The sequence below is a fragment of the Manacus candei genome, unplaced genomic scaffold (assembly GCF_025592945.1).
Source record: "Manacus candei isolate 608988 ecotype Guabito, Panama unplaced genomic scaffold, ASM2559294v1 h1tg000061l, whole genome shotgun sequence".
Lineage (NCBI taxonomy): Eukaryota > Metazoa > Chordata > Aves > Passeriformes > Pipridae > Manacus > Manacus candei.
In genome coordinates this window covers 4,966,001-4,983,758 of record NW_026138109.1, presented here as the reverse complement: position 1 = coordinate 4,983,758, position 17,758 = coordinate 4,966,001, and the positions used below count along the sequence as shown (strand labels likewise).

The 17,758-nt window shown below is 40.2% G+C and overlaps 1 protein-coding gene across 2 annotated transcripts in view; it reads right to left on the bottom strand.

The window, feature by feature from the left end:
• ADAMTS12 (ADAM metallopeptidase with thrombospondin type 1 motif 12) overlaps nucleotides 1-17,758 on the bottom strand; it is a 141,006-nt gene that overhangs the window by 42,686 nt on the left and 80,562 nt on the right. For both annotated transcript variants that reach the window (XM_051804437.1, XM_051804436.1), the window contains exons 10-13: nucleotides 14,785-14,877; nucleotides 14,404-14,549; nucleotides 13,399-13,568; nucleotides 3,806-3,939 (exon numbers count right to left, since the gene is read on the bottom strand). In XM_051804437.1, coding sequence (XP_051660397.1) covers nucleotides 3,806-3,939; nucleotides 13,399-13,568; nucleotides 14,404-14,549; nucleotides 14,785-14,877 — 543 coding nt within the window. The remainder of the gene's footprint in view (nucleotides 1-3,805; nucleotides 3,940-13,398; nucleotides 13,569-14,403; nucleotides 14,550-14,784; nucleotides 14,878-17,758) is intronic.

Here is a 17,758-nt window from a genome sequence, read left to right as displayed (position 1 = left end):
TGCTCCACTCACCAAGAGCCTTTCCGATGCCCCTGAGACAGAGGTCACAGCATGCAGTGCAGAGGCAGACATAATGACCTGAACAGCCTGGCTGCATTACAGGAAGGAGAAACAATTTATTTCCTGCTGCTCAGTGACTAAAGGGAAAACAGCCAGAGATATTGCCCTTTTTCCATTTCCAGAGGGAGAGGTTTTTGTGTCATATTGGCAGCGGGAGGCAGACACAAAAAGTCCTTGCTGGCACTCAAGGGTATGGCCTGGATGTACTGCCTGAATATCTGTTATGTGAACAGTACATTGCACTTCAATAAGGTCTTTTTTCCATTTGTCTCCCCCGCTGGTCTTCAAATAAAGAAATGATATTCAATTTACATTGGCCATGACATTGCCCTGAATGGGGAGAAATGTGTCCTGATGTCACTAATTTACCTTGTAATTTGTCCATATGGGTCTGAATCAATGTCCCCACGGGCTAGCAATGGGAAAAGAAAGCTGAACCACAGCGAAAGGCAGTAAAGCTACTACATAGAAATCCAAGCTCTGCAATCTGCTCTTCAGCAAGGGAAAAAGGCTGATTCCCTCCCTAGGACTACACAGCTGTGTAATTCTCCAACAAAATATCAGTCTCTCAACACAGCAACTGTGAATTATCACAGAGAATAGGTCACAGATTTGCATGATTGAAGGTCACTTAAGCCTATCAGAATTCTTTTCAGGAGATGAATAGTTGCCAGAAACATCAGAGATGCCGGTTCATGCACTTGCAAGCCTTCATTTTTAGATGATGCTATGGCTTGTATTTAACCAAAAGTCCCTGTTATGTATATATCACTAAAATAAATAAACTCTAAAAAACAAACTGTGGTGGTAGTGTCTTTGCTCTCTAATACTGGGGGAGTGGCTGACTGATCCAGTAAGAATTAGAGTGCATTTGTGATGTATAATTTAAAACACATGCAAACAGACTATGTGCTTTAAAGATCTTATAAATAAAGGGGGGAAAGTGACAATTAAAAGATGAGTGTGGAGGACTACAGTAAAAAAACCAAACTAGTCATAATATAGGTTGATGATTTGAGAGTAAATTATTGAAAGATCTTGGCAGATCTCCTCTTGGCAGAACTCCTCTTTTGTGTAAGCTGAGAGAGGACCCAACTATTTCATATGCCAGACCCTCAAATGAGTTAACAATTTTAGCTTGTCTTTGAATTGACAAGGCAAGTTCTAAAGGAATACCATACTCACACCTCAGCTGTGCCTTCCTTCTGCACTGAGGTGCAGGCAGCACTTCTAAAAGATTAGGACTGACATACTGGACAAACTGCAAGGACCAAATGAATCAACACTAGTGTCTGTCTGTAGTTACTTCTCACTTGAAGATGTACATTATAGCTTTGTCAGTCTGGTTAGGAAAGCACCCAGCATATCTCGGGTAGCTAAAATGAGACACCTCAAACCATATTTAGCCATCAAAGTAATACCTGTTTCTCTGATTGCTCTGAACAAAATCATGGCAAACTGCAAAAATCAAACAGAAATCAGATGAACTTAGAAGATTAAATTCTCAATTTAATATGATTCTATCTACCTTTCTTTGGCATACCTACCAGGAAAACTCTGAAACCTCGGTTGATAAAAAGTAGCTACCCTACACCAAATACACGTGAGAAATATAGACAATGGATCTAACATCTCAGCAATCTAATGTTTTGCTCAATTTCAGACCAAAGTGTAGTGTTATTTTAGTACTCAGAACAAATGTGAAGTGGTTTTTTGAGATATAGTTTTGAAAACCAGAACAGCGCTTTAATAGACTAATGTTTGTGAATGTCTTTTCCACATCATTAGCACCATTCTGCAATCAGACTACAAGAATGATGTACCAGACTAATTATATTAAACTAATTCTCCATGACCTGCAATGTATGTATTGTGTATAACTAGCTGGTCTAAAATACTGGTGAATTAGATGAAAATACATGAAAAAGCTTCTTCTCAAGTGTTAAGCTGGGTACCTATTTCAGATAGCTTTCAATAATATGAGCTATTTGGGTTACCTATTCATCATTTGGTCTCATTTGTGGTAGTTGCATGGTTATATTGTTTATTTTGTGATCCTGATTCCAATTAAATCTGTTTGTCAGGAGATGTGAAGCAGCAGTCAGCATGTGAAATGGTGACAAAACCAGTACCTTGGAGGGCATTTTTCAGAAAACCTTCAAGTCCACAGAATGCTAATGTATATCTAGGATCTACAAACTGCAATTAGATTAGCTTTACTTTCACCCTTGATCTATCAATTCTAATGAATTAAGCTTTGCTATGTATAAAATATGTATAAATTTTAAAAGTCGTAGGTAAAGCTCAATACAGAAAGCATATGGAAACTAAAATTAATCATAGTGATCCCAGCCTACCTGAGCTGGAAATCAGAAAATTAACATATCACAGACAATCTTCTGAGTTTAGCAACTGGCCTCTTCCAAATGAAGGTCAAAAGCACTGATATGGTAAGCCAGATTTACTACATGTTTCAAAATGCTAAAGGTGGGATTCATTCTGGCTTGAACTGCTCAAAGCCAGGTCAGATTTTCACCATCATAGTTCAAAGGCCCGCTCTGGCTCTCAGCAAAGTAAGCTAAGCAGATCTCTTCAGTGTGGACTTGAGCAGGGTTTTGGTAATTCCCTTTCACAAAGCAGCTCTTGCAAGGAAAACTTAAACCAAATCTTTTATTACTGTTCTCTGAAGCCCCGTCATTGTACCAAAATAAAAAATTTAAAGGGAGGGTATATGAATCACCCATTGAGAATGTGGAGTTTCCATCATTGGAAGTCCTTAAGAAAAGAATGTGAAAAACATCAAATAGGAATATAATTTGCAAAGGGATAAAACAGATGACTTCTTGAAGTCCCATCTAGTTGCATTTTTATATGATTCAATGGCGTAGGATATACAGTCCCAAGACTGGATATGCTAATGCAGTTTCCACAAGCCACAACGTCCTGCTTTTGTTTCCAAAGATGTTAAAAGCAAAAAGGCTATCAGGCTTCAAGAGGGCAGAAGACACAAAAACTCAATTTGAAGAAATAAACCGTAGCTGTAAATACACTTCCTAGAAGTACTCATTTTATTTATAAGAAATTCACTAAAACCAGTGTTAAGACTGTGGATGTCACAGAATGTACAGATGTTCAGATGCCACACACAGAGACCATCCTGGAAACAAACCTACTACCAACATGCAGAATATGCACAGTTCATCATACTTATTCTTCAATACACAGAACATTACTGAGCCATATATTCTGTTTACCTGTTATCTCATTGTACAGTGTTATTCAATATGTTGTAAACTAAAGTCATTTTTACAGTGCAAATGTCTGATCCCAAGATTACAAGATGGTTCAGAACTGCTACATGTGTACTGTTGCACTGCCTTTTCATAAAAAAAAACATGGACAATGGTGGAACCAATTAAAACCCTAGAGGTACAACCCCTTGTGAAAACATCTCATCAGAAAAAACAGATTTTTTTACACTGATGTTTTAAAATAATGGAAAAGAAGAGAGGAGCTAAAAGGTACCAAAAGTAATTAGCATGCAATCTAATGCATTCATTAAAAAGTGTGTAAACGACTCTTATGTCTACTTGGAAATCTTTTTATAAACTTGCTTCCATGGTCATTAAAAATGTGATAAAATGGAGTACTTTGCCTTGATCCTACAAAAAGAATTGTTAAGCATTTTCCCATAACTTTGTAAAATAAAGTTGTAGAGAAAGAAACATGCAAACATACCCAATACCTTACACATGCCATTAATACAGATATCTCGGCTGTGCCTTCCTTCAAAGCAAGGAGTACCGTCAGTGACTGCATCAAGCATCTTCTCTGAGAAATGGCCATCTATTGGGCGACAGTGGAGCTCACAGGGGTTTGCTGAAAGGAAAACAAAGATACTTTCTCAGACAATACTTCAGGACATTGCACTGCACAGGGAGTGACAGTATGCCTTTACTGAACCATCTGCTCACTTTCCCTGGCATTTGGCAGAACTGACCTAATTAGAAGAAGTGAGCAGAGACAAGTCATATTGCTAAGAGTGACACAGGCCTGATAAATACCATTTGTGGATTTGTAGGAAGCAGCTGGAGGCAGGTACCCTCATACCTGCATGCTCTTCATCGCTGCTGGGTTAGGCAGTGATGAGCCTGTCAGCTGTGATGGAGAAAGGGAGGGGAAACCAACAAAGCCACTTGTCATTAGTGAGGGAGTGGGAATGCCAAGGACATTGACAAGAAACAGTTTTTCATTAACTGATGACTCAGTAATTTCAGAGATAATTTAGACTTTTCATCACTGCTGTCAGTTTCTCTCAGAGAGCAGTCAAATTGTTGCTTCTGATCTGCTGCACATCACTGATCGTTTTCACCTACCTCTGGGTACTTAACAAATCATTCGAGCACTGCTTGGCAACTTATGAAATAGGGATGATATTGGTGAGTCTAACAGACCCAGGCTGTTCTTGTATAGATGCCCCATGGAAGCAACAGAGAGGAGAAAAGCAAGTAGTGGTCTCTGAAACAAGACTTTCTGTGATGGATCAGAACCCTAATCTATTCCACCCATGGAGTAAGAAGAGCCAAACACACACCACCCTGCCTCACAGACACTGGTTCTTGGGAATGGGAAATTTTGAAACTCAGATATCAGAGAGCCAAGTTTGACAAATAAATTGTGTACATGGAAGATGAGTTAGAGCTGGAACTAGGACAAAGCAAAGAGAGATGTGTCCACTCCCTGAAAGAGAGATGTATCCACTCCCTTGTATCCAATCCCTGAAAACTCTCCAGCAGAACCAGATTTATATTAAAAATTGATGAGGGGCAGCAACAGAGGACCTGTCTTCTAGTTTTGGTCTATTCCAAGACCCCAGTCTAGCCCGGTGCTAAAGCAAATTGTTCATGCTCAGCAAGCTGAAATGCTTTGCTGAGCAAAGCAGTGGGCCTTAAAACCACCAGTCAGTAGGGACTTGAAGGTACCATTATTGAGTCATTTTAAAAAAATCTCTTTTTGTGCTGCAGAGGAGCTACTGGTCAGTGACAGCTTTATCCTGTGCCTGATAGAGTTGACAGAAACCACTCCCTTGGTCTTAGAGGGATGCAGGGTTACTATAAGCCTTCCACATAGTGGCAGATGAATTTTTCTTCCTCCTTTGTTGGCCTTGTTTGTGTCATATGAAGAAGAGTGTTTAAAGAAATTTCTAGTAATGAGAGAAACTGAAACTTCTGGTAATGCAAATAAACTAAATAATTCGCTACAAAAGGATTTATTGTTTTGGAGGAGAAAAATTTGCTCTCATTGCACCGGTTTGTGCAGCACCAACATACATACACCACCACACAGTACACAAAGGTGACTGCAGCTCCTGCCCTCAAAGGGCTTGAAGCTTAAGAACTGAATCCTAAAGAGCCTGAGCTTTAATACTATGAACTTCATTCATGTAAACAAAAACTCTGCAAAACTGGGATAAAAAAAAAAATTAATGAAAGGATGGTAAAGGAAATCCAAAACCTTAATGAGAAGTTTTGTTTTTTCCCTCATCAGTAGAGCTAAGATGGCATCTTAGGACTGTCAACAGTGTTGTGCTTGTGGCTTCTCAAACAAAAATGCCTTCGTAAAGTGCAATAGAGTGATCAGACCCAGAGGACACGTGTGGACCAAGGTCATACAATTGGTGGAATTCAAGGTGATGTGAGTTGTGTTCAAGAATATTGATGGAAATGGAGCTACAAAAGATTCTCAAGCAAGAACATAAAGTTTGTGATCCTTACCAGCCCTCAGCCCCTCTGTGAAAATGGCCAGCCATAATACCTATCCATCAATTGTTTTCATAAGAGCCATCATGATAAAGGATACAAGTAATTTTACTTCTACCTGGAGAAATCTTTTTCAGACCATGTGATTATTTGGATTGCTTTAGTGCTCTAAATTTAGTTTCACTTTGCCTACCTTCTCAATGCAGCATTTTTTAAACAAGAAGAAAAATACCCTTGCGACAAGAATTCCAGAATTCCAGGTACCCTGTTATCTGCTCAGAATCACCCCTGACAGACACAGAAACTCATTTCAGCTTTTACATTGTTTGTAATGAAACATATAGAGCAGCAGTTTGATATCTGTACTTCCTCCCTAGTTGTGTGTTGATGTAACAAGAAATTTCATTTCAGAAATCACTAAGCAAGAAGCAGCAGACAGTATTGACTGCTCACACATTCCTATCATAACTATGATGCTGTAAATATATAACTCAAAATCAGTTTGGAGAGAGATAACTCTCCTACAAAGTCAAAATAAAAAGTAAAAATAAATAACACACAAACTTTCAGACTTGCATAGGTTTTCTAGGCATTAAAGCTTCCCCGGTTTTCCTAATTGTAGTAACTGATCTGAAATAGATCCTACCCACAAATTTTGCATTGCTTTTCTTTCTATACGTTTTCTACTGAGCCCCACTGGAAATGAGAGAGCATTTCTCCCTCCACACAAACTTAGTTCTATCCAGTATTTATTTGATTTTTCATCTGCAGAAAGGCTGGTTAGGGGACCTAATTATACTAGCACTGCATTTGCCATTCATTTTCTAAAATTATTTACTTATCTATCGTTATTATTTATTATGGTTTAAGTCAGGGACCTTGGGTCTATTATTCCAGGACTATAAATAAACTGTATCAGAATCAGCCACTGTCCTCTAAAAGTCTGATGTTTTAAACCCAGAACAGATGCAAAAAGGACTTTCATCTATTTTCAGAAAGCAAACACACACAAGGAAAACAAATACATTTCCTGAAATGTAAACAAATACATTTGCTGAAATGATGGAAGGCTGGCATTGAATTCAGACTCTTTTCTTATTTCAGTCCTGAAAAGTCTAAACTGAGATGAATATGAGCACCATGGTTGTTCAGAAGGAACTCATTAAAGCAGCTGGTTAAGTTTCAGTTACTTCAGAAATTACTAATGCATGCTGACACTTTAACAAAAAGGCTGTCATCTTTGTAACTTTTAGGCCAAAATATACATAAATTCTTGCAATACAGCATACACATGAAACACTAGATCCAATCTGTGAACACTCAGTAATGACCACATTCACAAAGTCCTTGTTCAAAGAAAGCACACCAAGTTCCTGTACAGAGATGATTTCTCCTTGCCTAAAACCTACAGAATTTTACTCATCCTTCCACACCAAAGCAGAATCAAAACCACTTAGACTGCTCCTGCTTAGATTGTATTTATATCTAGAACAATAATATTAATTCCTCAAACCCTACAGGTAATTGCTCTTAACACTTAACCACCAATAGTTAGATTGGTGAAGATTTCTTAATGTGTAACCTAAAGTTCCCACCTACTGTTTTGGCTGTTTCTGCTTGTCATACCTTTCATGGACAGGAAGAACTGCTGGATCTGTTTCTCTCTGGGGTTTCCTGTACTGTTTGAGTGGAGGGGATGGGAAGCTGAAATATGAGGTACAGTGACAGAAAACTTGATGTCAAATCCAAGTTTAAAAGCAGAGGAACTACATTCAAACTGAGTTGGTAAGATCAGGGTGTCCAGCTTTGTGAAGTCAGTTAACAAGGCCACAGAACTGCTTGGATCTCAAGAGTTTCTTCCAGACTTGAGCACAACACTGCACAGAGACATGCAGTCTTGCTAGCCTGTATCTCTACTACTCAGGGATGTGCCTGCTAAATAGTCTTTGAAATTTTCTCTGAGTAGTTGGCATTTAACTGTCTCCTTCTCCTCCTTTCCAGAGTAAAAGGTGCTTTTCTCAATCTATGTTTTTCTAATCACACAATCACAGCATGCTTTGGGTTGGAAGAGACCTTAAAGATCATCCATCCCTTCTACCAAAGGACAACTTCCACTAGACCACATTGTTCAAGGTCCCATTCAATCTGGCCTTGAACAGGGATGTGGCATCCACAACTTCTCTGGGCAACCTGTTCTGGTGCCTCACCACCCTCACAGTCAAGATTTTCTTCCTTATTTCTAATCTAAACCTGCACTCTGTCAGTTTAAAGCCATTCCCTTTGTCCTATCTCTACATCCTATCCTTGAGAAAAGTCCCTCAGTGACTTTTTGACTTCCACGTTGCTCTCCTGTAAACCTCCTCCAGTTGGCTGCATCCTTCTGCCAGTACTTTGTTCCTATCTGGACATAAGATTTCAGCTGAGGTGCCACCAACAGTTAGGAGCCTAGAAAAATTCCATCTATTCTTTTACGTAGTGCCCACGTCCTTCACCAAGATTATACTGCTAATTTGACCAGAGACAAGATCAATCCTCTGATGCAAGGGAGAAACACAGATGTAATGGAATCCCAAGCCACAGAGTTCCCATAAGTGCCCAGTGACTTATCTGTAATCAGAATGGACTGAGGAAGCAAGCCAGCAAAGCTGGCATGTGATTTTTTTCCCCCCTATCTATACTATAACAAAGTTCAGATTCACCGTGTGCAAACAGAACAGCATGAAGATAACTAGAAAGGAATGTATTTCCTTCCCAATTTAAATTTGTTTACCTCGTAGCTGACTCCCATGAGCTCCCATGCAAAAAGGATCCAGCTTAACCTGACTAAGAAGGATGTAATTAATGTGTCTGTCAGCAGAAGATAAGGCTTCAATGTTTTTCCCTCCTTCACAAGGAAGAAAAGAGGTGGGCCTCTTCTCTTCAAACTCTCACCTCTATGAGAACTCAGAATTAGCTGTGGAAATCCAAACCAAAGAAAATTAGAAAAGACAATTAATTACCAAACATGGACAAAATGGGGGGAAAGAAGCTCAGGTGAAGCTACTTGATCACTTTAACCAAGTTTGGAACTCCAAAAGAAACTACTTTTATTTTAAAACAGTGACAGCAGAAACATTATTAGCTCAGCCCCTGTGACTGTATGAGAACTGATCTTACTTGATACACAGACATATTTTGAAATAAATACGAAATTTAAAACAGTTTAACCACACAACCCCTATCTGACAGTATATTAAATGATCCTGGTACCGATTGAGAAAATAAAGGTTGTTACAGAATACTAAAGTTACATGATAATAAGGTTAGTCACATGGTCTTGTACATGGAAGTTAAACCCTGAGAAGCTATCAGATTCATATAAATGGAATTTGTCAATGGTATGAAATAAACAAATGTGGGGTCAGCCTGATGGCAAGAGAAGTAGATTAGCCCCAAAGTCTGACTAAACTGACAGAATAGGGGCCTGGGTCATGAAAAAAATTCAGCAAATATCCTGCTTAGAGCTGCTGGATGGTTTAGTCACCCTTGAACTTGAAAGTCCTCATCATTTTAAGGCTCCCAGAGATACTCAAAGGTTCCAGCTTGAGCACATATGTTTCTGCAATCCACAGCAATTCCATAAAAGGACTATGTGAGTTTCCCAACAGGCACAAAGTCATTTAAAACAGAAAATTCTGTACTGGAACCTTAAACATAGGCACCCTAGGTAATAGCAAGATATAATTTACTACTTCTCTGCCAGGCTGCTTATTAAAGCTGTTTGTTGCATCATTGTATACTAAATCATAAGCTATTCAAAAAAAGTCTTCGTCCTCTTGTGAAGGTACAATTTACAAAACAGAAAAGACTGTTTAGTTATGTGACATTTACTATAACTGCTTTACGTAAACTACGAAATTAAAGCCAGAAGATGGAGTTGTGACCATCCAGATAATTTACTGTTTTTTCCAGCAGGATGAAGGAACACAGAATATCTAAAATGTCACAGAATGTCTAGCTCAGGAATTCATCTCCTCAGCTTGACACATCCACGCAAAATCTGTATGTGTACTCAGGGTTTAGGAAAGCTTACTTTTCTTTTCCCCTTATATCCCATGTGCAGCATGACAGGATTTAAAATGACTGGCACTAAAACACAAGCTGTATTGGGTTTGCGTGGCAAGATTCTGGTAGTGGGGAGGGCTGCAGGGGAGGCTTCTGTGAGAAGCTGCCAGAAGCTTCCCCCATGTCTGACAGAGCCAATGCCACACAGATACAAGATGGTCCTGCTGCTGGTCAAGGCCAAACCCACCAGTGAGGGTGGCAGCACTTCTGGGATAATGTATTTAAGAAACGGAAAAAAACTGCTGCACAACTGCTGTTAGGAGAGAGGAGTGAGAATGTGTGAGAGGAACTGCTCTGCAGGCACCAAGGTCAGTGAAGGAGGAGGGGGAGAAAGTGTTCCAGGTGCCAGAGCTGAAGTTCCATTCTACATCCTACTACTCTGCTGTGGGGGAAGAGATAGACAAAATTAAGAGTCAAGTTAAGCCTGGGAAGAAGAGAGGAGTGGATGGAAGGTGTTTTAGAGTTTGGTTTTTATTTCTCATTACTCTTCTCTGATTTGATTGGTAATACATTAAACTAATTTCCCCAAGTCGAGCCTGTTTTGCCCATGACAGTAGCCAGAGAGTGATCTCTCCTTGCTCTTATCTTGACCACCAAGCCTTTTGTTATATTCTCTCTCCCCTGTCCAGCCTAGGAAGGGAGTGACACACTGGCTTTAGTTGGTGTCTGGTGTCCAGCCAGGATTAACCCAGCAGAAAAGCCAAAACCTTCTTGGCAGCAAGCTAAAGTATTGACAGAATACTGTTAAAAATCTTTAATATTGGATCGCACAAGTAAAGGGAGAAAGTAAGGGAAACTGGTATACACTGACAGTGTGTACTCACAACATGGTGGACATTGTAGGTAAGTCTCAAAACCAGCTTAGTTTTGTGGGGGAAGTGTGCCCATAAGAACCATCCACCCTCAGCTATACAATTATGATGTCAGATGAAGGACCAGCACAGAATTTATCCAACTCTCTGCTTATACGAGTGTTACTAGGAGAGCCTGACTGTGTGAGGAAGCCAGTATTATTTTAAGTTTAGAGTTTAGCAGCAAGAAAACACTTCAAATGCTGTTAATAGAGTGTAAGACTGAAAGTGCAAATATTAAGGACCTCATAGATAATGGGGAAAACACATAGGCTGAAATTCTGGCTGCTGAGAAAATAGGCGAAAACAGCTGAAAAGCTTTTTAAGTCACAGAAAAAGACGTTTTCTTGGTACTTGAAGGATTTTGCAAAGGATGTTCCAGATGAAATATATCAGACTCATTAGGAAGCATTTACTTTTAAAATGCTATGCCTTACAGTGTGCAGGAAGCATTTGTTTCATGATTCTTAATGCCCTTTAAAAACAGACCTTCTGCATCTAGTGCACACGCAGAACTACCACTTCTGTAGCACTGCCCAAGAGAGGACATGAACAAAGCCAAGGCTGTACCCTGCAGTGGTACATCCTGATTAAGAGAGGTCTGGAACTCTAATTTCAATGGCAGGTGACTGCAGAAAATGTTTTAAGAGTTTGGTTTTGGTCTCGACCTTAGGCTGTTATCATTTGCCAGGGTTCTAATGGGAGTCCTTCCAAAAAAAAAAAAAAGCTTTTTCTATTAACCATATTTTCTTTCATTGGAAATTTTCCTAGAAGTCTGTCTGCTCTGGGTTCATCTGCAGTTTTTTAGATGAAATTGAAAGATGAAATTAGATTTCAGTAAGCTGAAATATAGGAAACCAATTCAAAACTCCCAATAACTGAAAATGCAATGAACATGGTGAAAAATACTATTGACAAATGAAACTGGAACTTTAACCCTGATCTTCACTACCTTAACCGGCTTATTTTTTCATAAAAAGTACACTGCTAGCAAGTTTGGTGATGATATGAAGCTGGGGAGAGTGACTGATACACCTGAAGGCTGTGCTGCCATTCAGTGGGACTTCTGTAGGCTGAAAAGCTGGCTGGAGAAAATTCTAATGAGGTTCAACAAGGGCAAGTGTAGAGTCCTGCACTTGGGTAGGAATAATCCCAAGTACCAGCCCAGGCTGGGGTCTGTAGAGCAGCTCTGCAGAGAAGGACTTGGGACTTTTGGTGGATGTGGCAAGCTGACCACGAGCCAGTAAGTGTGGCTTTGCTGCCAGGAGGGCCAGTGGTATCCTGGGGTGCACTGGGAAGAGTGTGGCCAGCAGATCAAGCGAGGTGATCCTCTCCTTCCTACTAGGCCCTGGTGAGGCCACATCTGGAGTACTGAGTTCAGTTCTTGGCTCCTCAGTACCAGAAAGACAAGGAACTACTGGATAGAGTCCAGTGGAGGCCACAGAGATGATTAAGGGTCTCAAGCATCTCTCTTACGAGGAGAGACTGCAGGAGCTGGGCCTGATTAGCCTAGAGAAGACCTAGAGGAGATCTCATTAATTCATGTAAGTATTTCAAAGGCAGGTGCCAAGAAGACAGTGTCAGACTCTTTTCAGTGGTGCCCAGCAACAGGACAAGGAGCAAAGGCCAAAGAACTAAAACACAAGAAGTCTTACCTCAACCTCTTTAGGTTGAAGGTGGCACAGAACTGGAATAGGAATAGGAATAAGGAAATAGGAATAGAAAAAGAAAATAGGAATAAAAATAGGAATAGGAATGTCCAAGAGCATCTCTCTGGAGACATTCAAACCCCACTTGTTCCTGTGTTCAAGTGTTCCTGTGTAACCTGCTCTAGGTAACCCTGCCTTGGCAGGGGGGTTGGTCTGGATGAGCTCCAGAGGTCCCTTTCAACCCTAACAATTCTACTTTATCCAATGATTATCCAGTGATTCTACTGGATAATCTACACCTTACATTTATGTACACACCAAGAATCAAACTGCATATATAATATACTGCATATAATATATATAATATACTGCATATAATAACTATTATGCTTGTATTTCTTAACTAGCTGTTACAAAGCAAGTTATAAGGTAGAGTCATCAACTCTGTCTCTACAATACACAGCAGCATGATACTGAACCAGTTGAGATATTACTTCTTCAGTGTGGTGCCAGGTACACCTACCATGCAGATCTGAGTTTGGAAATAGTAAAGACACATTTGTGCAGTGGAACAGTTCTGCATAGTGGGTACGGTGATGCCTGCAGGCCCAAACATGCAGCTCTACACTCCGCTACCCCTTGTTCAGTGGTTGACACTGGAAAAGATGGGTTAGGCCTACCACAAACAACGAGCACAGACATGATTTCAACAGCTTTTCTTAGTGCTCAGTTCTTCCCAGGAACTGGACTAGTTACAGCCATTATCGCCAGAGCTCTGAAAAAACACCTACGTGTAGAGAACCACTGCCTTTGTGTACAAACAAAAAGTACAATTGCACACAAAGGCACACCAGATTTTTCTAATTAATTAAAAGACATACAATTTAGTGACTTCTTGCCCTCAAAATGGTTTCTCATGGTCTGTAACTTTGAATTTTTATATAAAACATTAAAAAAATATTTGTAGCTTCATACCTGTGTTATAAACGGGAACCCAGTGGTAGAATTCATTCTGGTAGGGAACTGTGTCAAATTCACTGCATTGCATCTGACGAAAGGTTGGCAAGTCTTTGGGACAGGGGTTGATGTTACACATGCGATAGCGTTTCCTTTCTCCAGTGCAGTAGTCTCCTCCAAACTGTGGTCTACAAAAGGAACAATGAGATTGGGACCTCAGACTCTGTGTAAAAAAATAATTTTAAACAAAGAATATATTTCAGGTTCCAATGGCACAGCAAGGTGAATCTGAATCCTTTACAGCACAGAGATACTGTTCACATGTTTAAGTACTCAAACACCTCATTATGGAGCACAAAAATCTATGTATCCCAAAGTAGTGTTTGGCACTACCTGGCTGAGCTCACAAGAAATTAACTTATCAAAGGGACCCCCTAAAATCCCATACTTTCCAGAACATTTGACAGTTTGCTCAGAAAAGACAAATTATTTCTGCTGTTAGGCACCCTTTTAGTAATTTCTGAAAATGAGATGTAGAGTCATTAACTCAGATATGTATCCGCTAATTCTGCCTTTCATGTTCTGTACCTGACAACTCACGTATCTGAAGCTCAAACAAAGCTGTTGACTAAAACAAAACATGAAAGATGAGTTCTCAGGGTCAGATTGGATAGATATTGCTCTCAGCTGGTGCTTGAGGACATTTATTTACTCATTGCAGTACTAATAAAATAGTATTTACATAATTTCTGCAAAGCCTGAATGCTAAACAATAGGGTTTGGGGGTTTTGATTTTGTGTAGAAATAAGGTCCACGGAGGGTGAGGATTAAAGAACAAGATGACTATTGCAAAAGATGAGCCAGCTGAATTTCACAGAGGTATGCTTAACTGGGAAGGAGGTTTCATGGTCTGTGTTGGTGTGGCACCTGCCAGTAAGAGTCTCATACAAAAGAGCTTACAGTGTCCTAAGTACCTGAAGGATGTTGAATAAAAGGTAAGAAAAGCCTGTGCACTCAGCTTACTCTGGGTTATCGCAGGGTCTCTCTGCGCTTTGAACTCCTGCTCCACAGGTTCTTGTGCAATGGGACCAGGATGACCAAATCCCCCATCCGCCATGGATTACTTCGGGAGTCTTGCCTACTGTAATACACTCACCAGAGAAGCACCACTGAGGAGAGAAGAGAAAGCACAAGCAGCTTAAGATCATTATCACAGGAAATGTTACTGTGAATTATTCGTCATTTCGGTTCTGAAGGTTATTTCAGTTCCTCTTAAGTGGAAATGTGAATGGAGATGTCACAGGATGACCTTCTTTCACTCTGAACAATGGCAGAGCTATTCATGACTCCTCAGCCGCCCTTTTGCAGGCAGCACAGCTTGCCAGCAGCGTGGCTCACAGTCACCTTGTTTTCTCCACACCGAGTGCCATCCGCAGCTGCATCCAGTTTGGAGCGGCAGGAGCCTTTCACCGAGCACCAGAGTGTTTGGCAAAGGTTCTGAAAAAGAAAGAAAATCGCAGCAATCTGAAGCAGGGCTGAACTCCTCTGGCCAGGATTTTTGAAAGTCTCCTTCAGTTTTGTACAACCACTTACAAATCCTTGTAAGGGTTGTATTTCCAGAGGAAAACGTTTGGGGCTTTCCACAAGTTAGGACCCACCAAGGGTCCAAATTTAGGTAGTTGTTCTTACTGTACAAGGAGAGAGTATTTGACAAATAATGGTAAATACTATCAAGTGCATTCTCTGAGCTATGTAAGTACAAATATTCTCCTCATTGGCTGCTCAGCTCCCAGCTGCTCCCAGCAATGGCTTAACTGACTTTGGCCACTTCTTTTTATAGCTCAGGTGAACAGAAGATTGTACTTTTTCATTTGATGAGTACTAACAAATACAATGTTCAATTTTGCATTGCTCTCTGCCTGAAAATACACAGCAAAATCAAAGAAAGTTACAGCAGCCAGCCGGGTAAGTATACAAACAATATCATGTCTCCAAGTACAACAGCCAGCTAATATTAATGGAGGTCCCAAAACTAGATGAGGAAAAAGTGATCAGGTCTCTTAAAACATCAGCTAAGCAGATGGCAGGGAAATTATCTTAAAAAAAACAGTCCAGGCTATCTGGCAGAGAAAAAAGCATAATGGGCTGTGTAGAGTAAGGTCTCTGATTAGCGGACATCGACATCTACATATTAAGCAACTCAGAAACTGGTGCCAGTTCTGTACAATTGATTGCCAGTAAAGCACAAGATTCTAGCTGCTGCTCCATGTGCAGTGGTCAACTCCACAGAAGAGACAGAAACTCCTGAGAGTCAACAAAGCAAGCAGGGCAAGAAACATTACATCTACCATATATCAAATCAGCTGCACTCAATCAGAACTATTCTCTAGAGAGTAAGGATAGACAGTGAGGGCTATTTCTCCCTCTTCAGTTCCCATGTATACCAGCTTCTCTCGTTTGACACACAGGAGCCCCCCATGTTTGGGAATTCCTGAATGATCAGGGGCTTTGTGTGAAAAACCACTTCCAAGCTAGAGAAACCAAGGCTCTCGGGGAGACTGTGCATTCCCAACTGAAACAACAGAAGAAAAAGCCCAGGGGCTCTGGGCCAGGTCTTGACTGAGGCTATTTGGACTGCAGAGTCCCTCACTGGAAAGGGAACAGAGCTGGCTGCATGAACCAGTGAAGCAGGGGCAGCTGTGTCATTAGAAAAAGGAGTTGATAAGAAGGATGCCATTAGCATCTCCCCTTGGGATTCTCAGAGCAAGTCACATTCCAGATTTGGGAGCCAACATATAAACTGGGCACTTGCAAAAATGCAGCCCCAAAGAGCTAGCAGAAATGTTTGGCCAAGTGGGAATGCAAAACCTGGCTGCTCATTTCTGATTTGCTTCTATCTAAAATAGCTAAGTTTGGGCTTTCAGAGAGTTCCTTTTATTTACTTTCTCCATTGTGTGTTCACCCTGTTCATCTAGAGCACCGAAAAAAAGTTGATAGCCCAGAAAATCTCAAAGCACTCCAAATCTCCAGTTGAAATACATCTGGGGCACTGAATCTTGGCTCTCTTAGCTGTTTTAAGGCAATGTACACAAGTCAAACTTTGTTTTGCAGTTCAAAGGTGGCATCACTAACTTTTTGTGAAGCCACTATTGTCAGGTTCTTAAGGCAGAGCTACTCAAGTGTTCCAGCTGATGAACTTCTCTCATTATGAAGTTCATCTTTTACTCTTGTATATAGAACATGTTTTAAGTTTTTAATGTATAAAGTGTACTCTTGCACTGTGCCTCAGACACCCAAGAAACTGGCACAGAAACTGAACACAGCTTTCCACTGGCAGTTACTTTTTTATGAGGTGTACCCATAGACTTCAAAGTCAAGAGTTTACAGAGGAAATTCTTCAGCTTTGCAAGGATTTTTCCATATTGATCTCCATGTATCAGAGCTTCTCTCCATCCTTAAGAATACCGAAATAACAACAGTATGAGATAATGACCCATTTACTGTGTGCCTTTGGAGGTAACAGGCAGAAATTCATGACTACCATGGACTCACTGTAATGCAAGTGTTTTTTTATTCCTCAGTAGCATGAATATACACTTTACACCCAATCTATCAGATTACAGTCTGAATCCAAATAAACCTGGTGTCACAGAAGTCATTGCAAGTTTTGGATATAAAGAGAGGATAATAAGATGAGGAATTTGAGCTCCTACAGACCATTCTATAGGAAGCCATGGATCTAGCTATGACTTGGAAAATTCCTCCACCTAATATTTATTTTGTTTTTCTTTACCTTATTAGAAGGACATTATTTATCTACTTCAGGATGAGGCTTAGAGAATTTTCCATGAACCTAAATGGTTTGTGGAAAACACTATCTGAATTATAAACATTATTTTTGCTAAGTGTAATCACTGACCCCTAGGGCATCTTCAGCTAAATGCAGATTCTTCACTCAAAAAGAACGTGTGGATCAAATTCAGCCAGACATTAAATGTTATAAAACAAAAGTAGCCTTGTCAGTGAGCAAGATTAAGTGAATAGAGGAAAGGCAAACAACAGTCAGACCTCATAGAAAAAAGGACAATACTGATGATTCAACATTCCAGGTAGACTGTACTATTCACAATTCCATCTCTTGCCAGTGCAGCTGCCAGCAAAATACAGGCCTCTCAGTAAAACGCAAAATGAGATGATACCACTTTATTTTGTGACATATGTCTAGCTGTAAAATTGGTTAATCAGGAGATGTCGAATGTAAAGGCCTATTAGGTTCAAACTCAAGTAGAGACAGACTGAACCAATACTGCAAAATTACATCTTAATTTTCTATCTGTACCAACAGACAAATTACAGTAACTGAGGAAACTGGAACAGC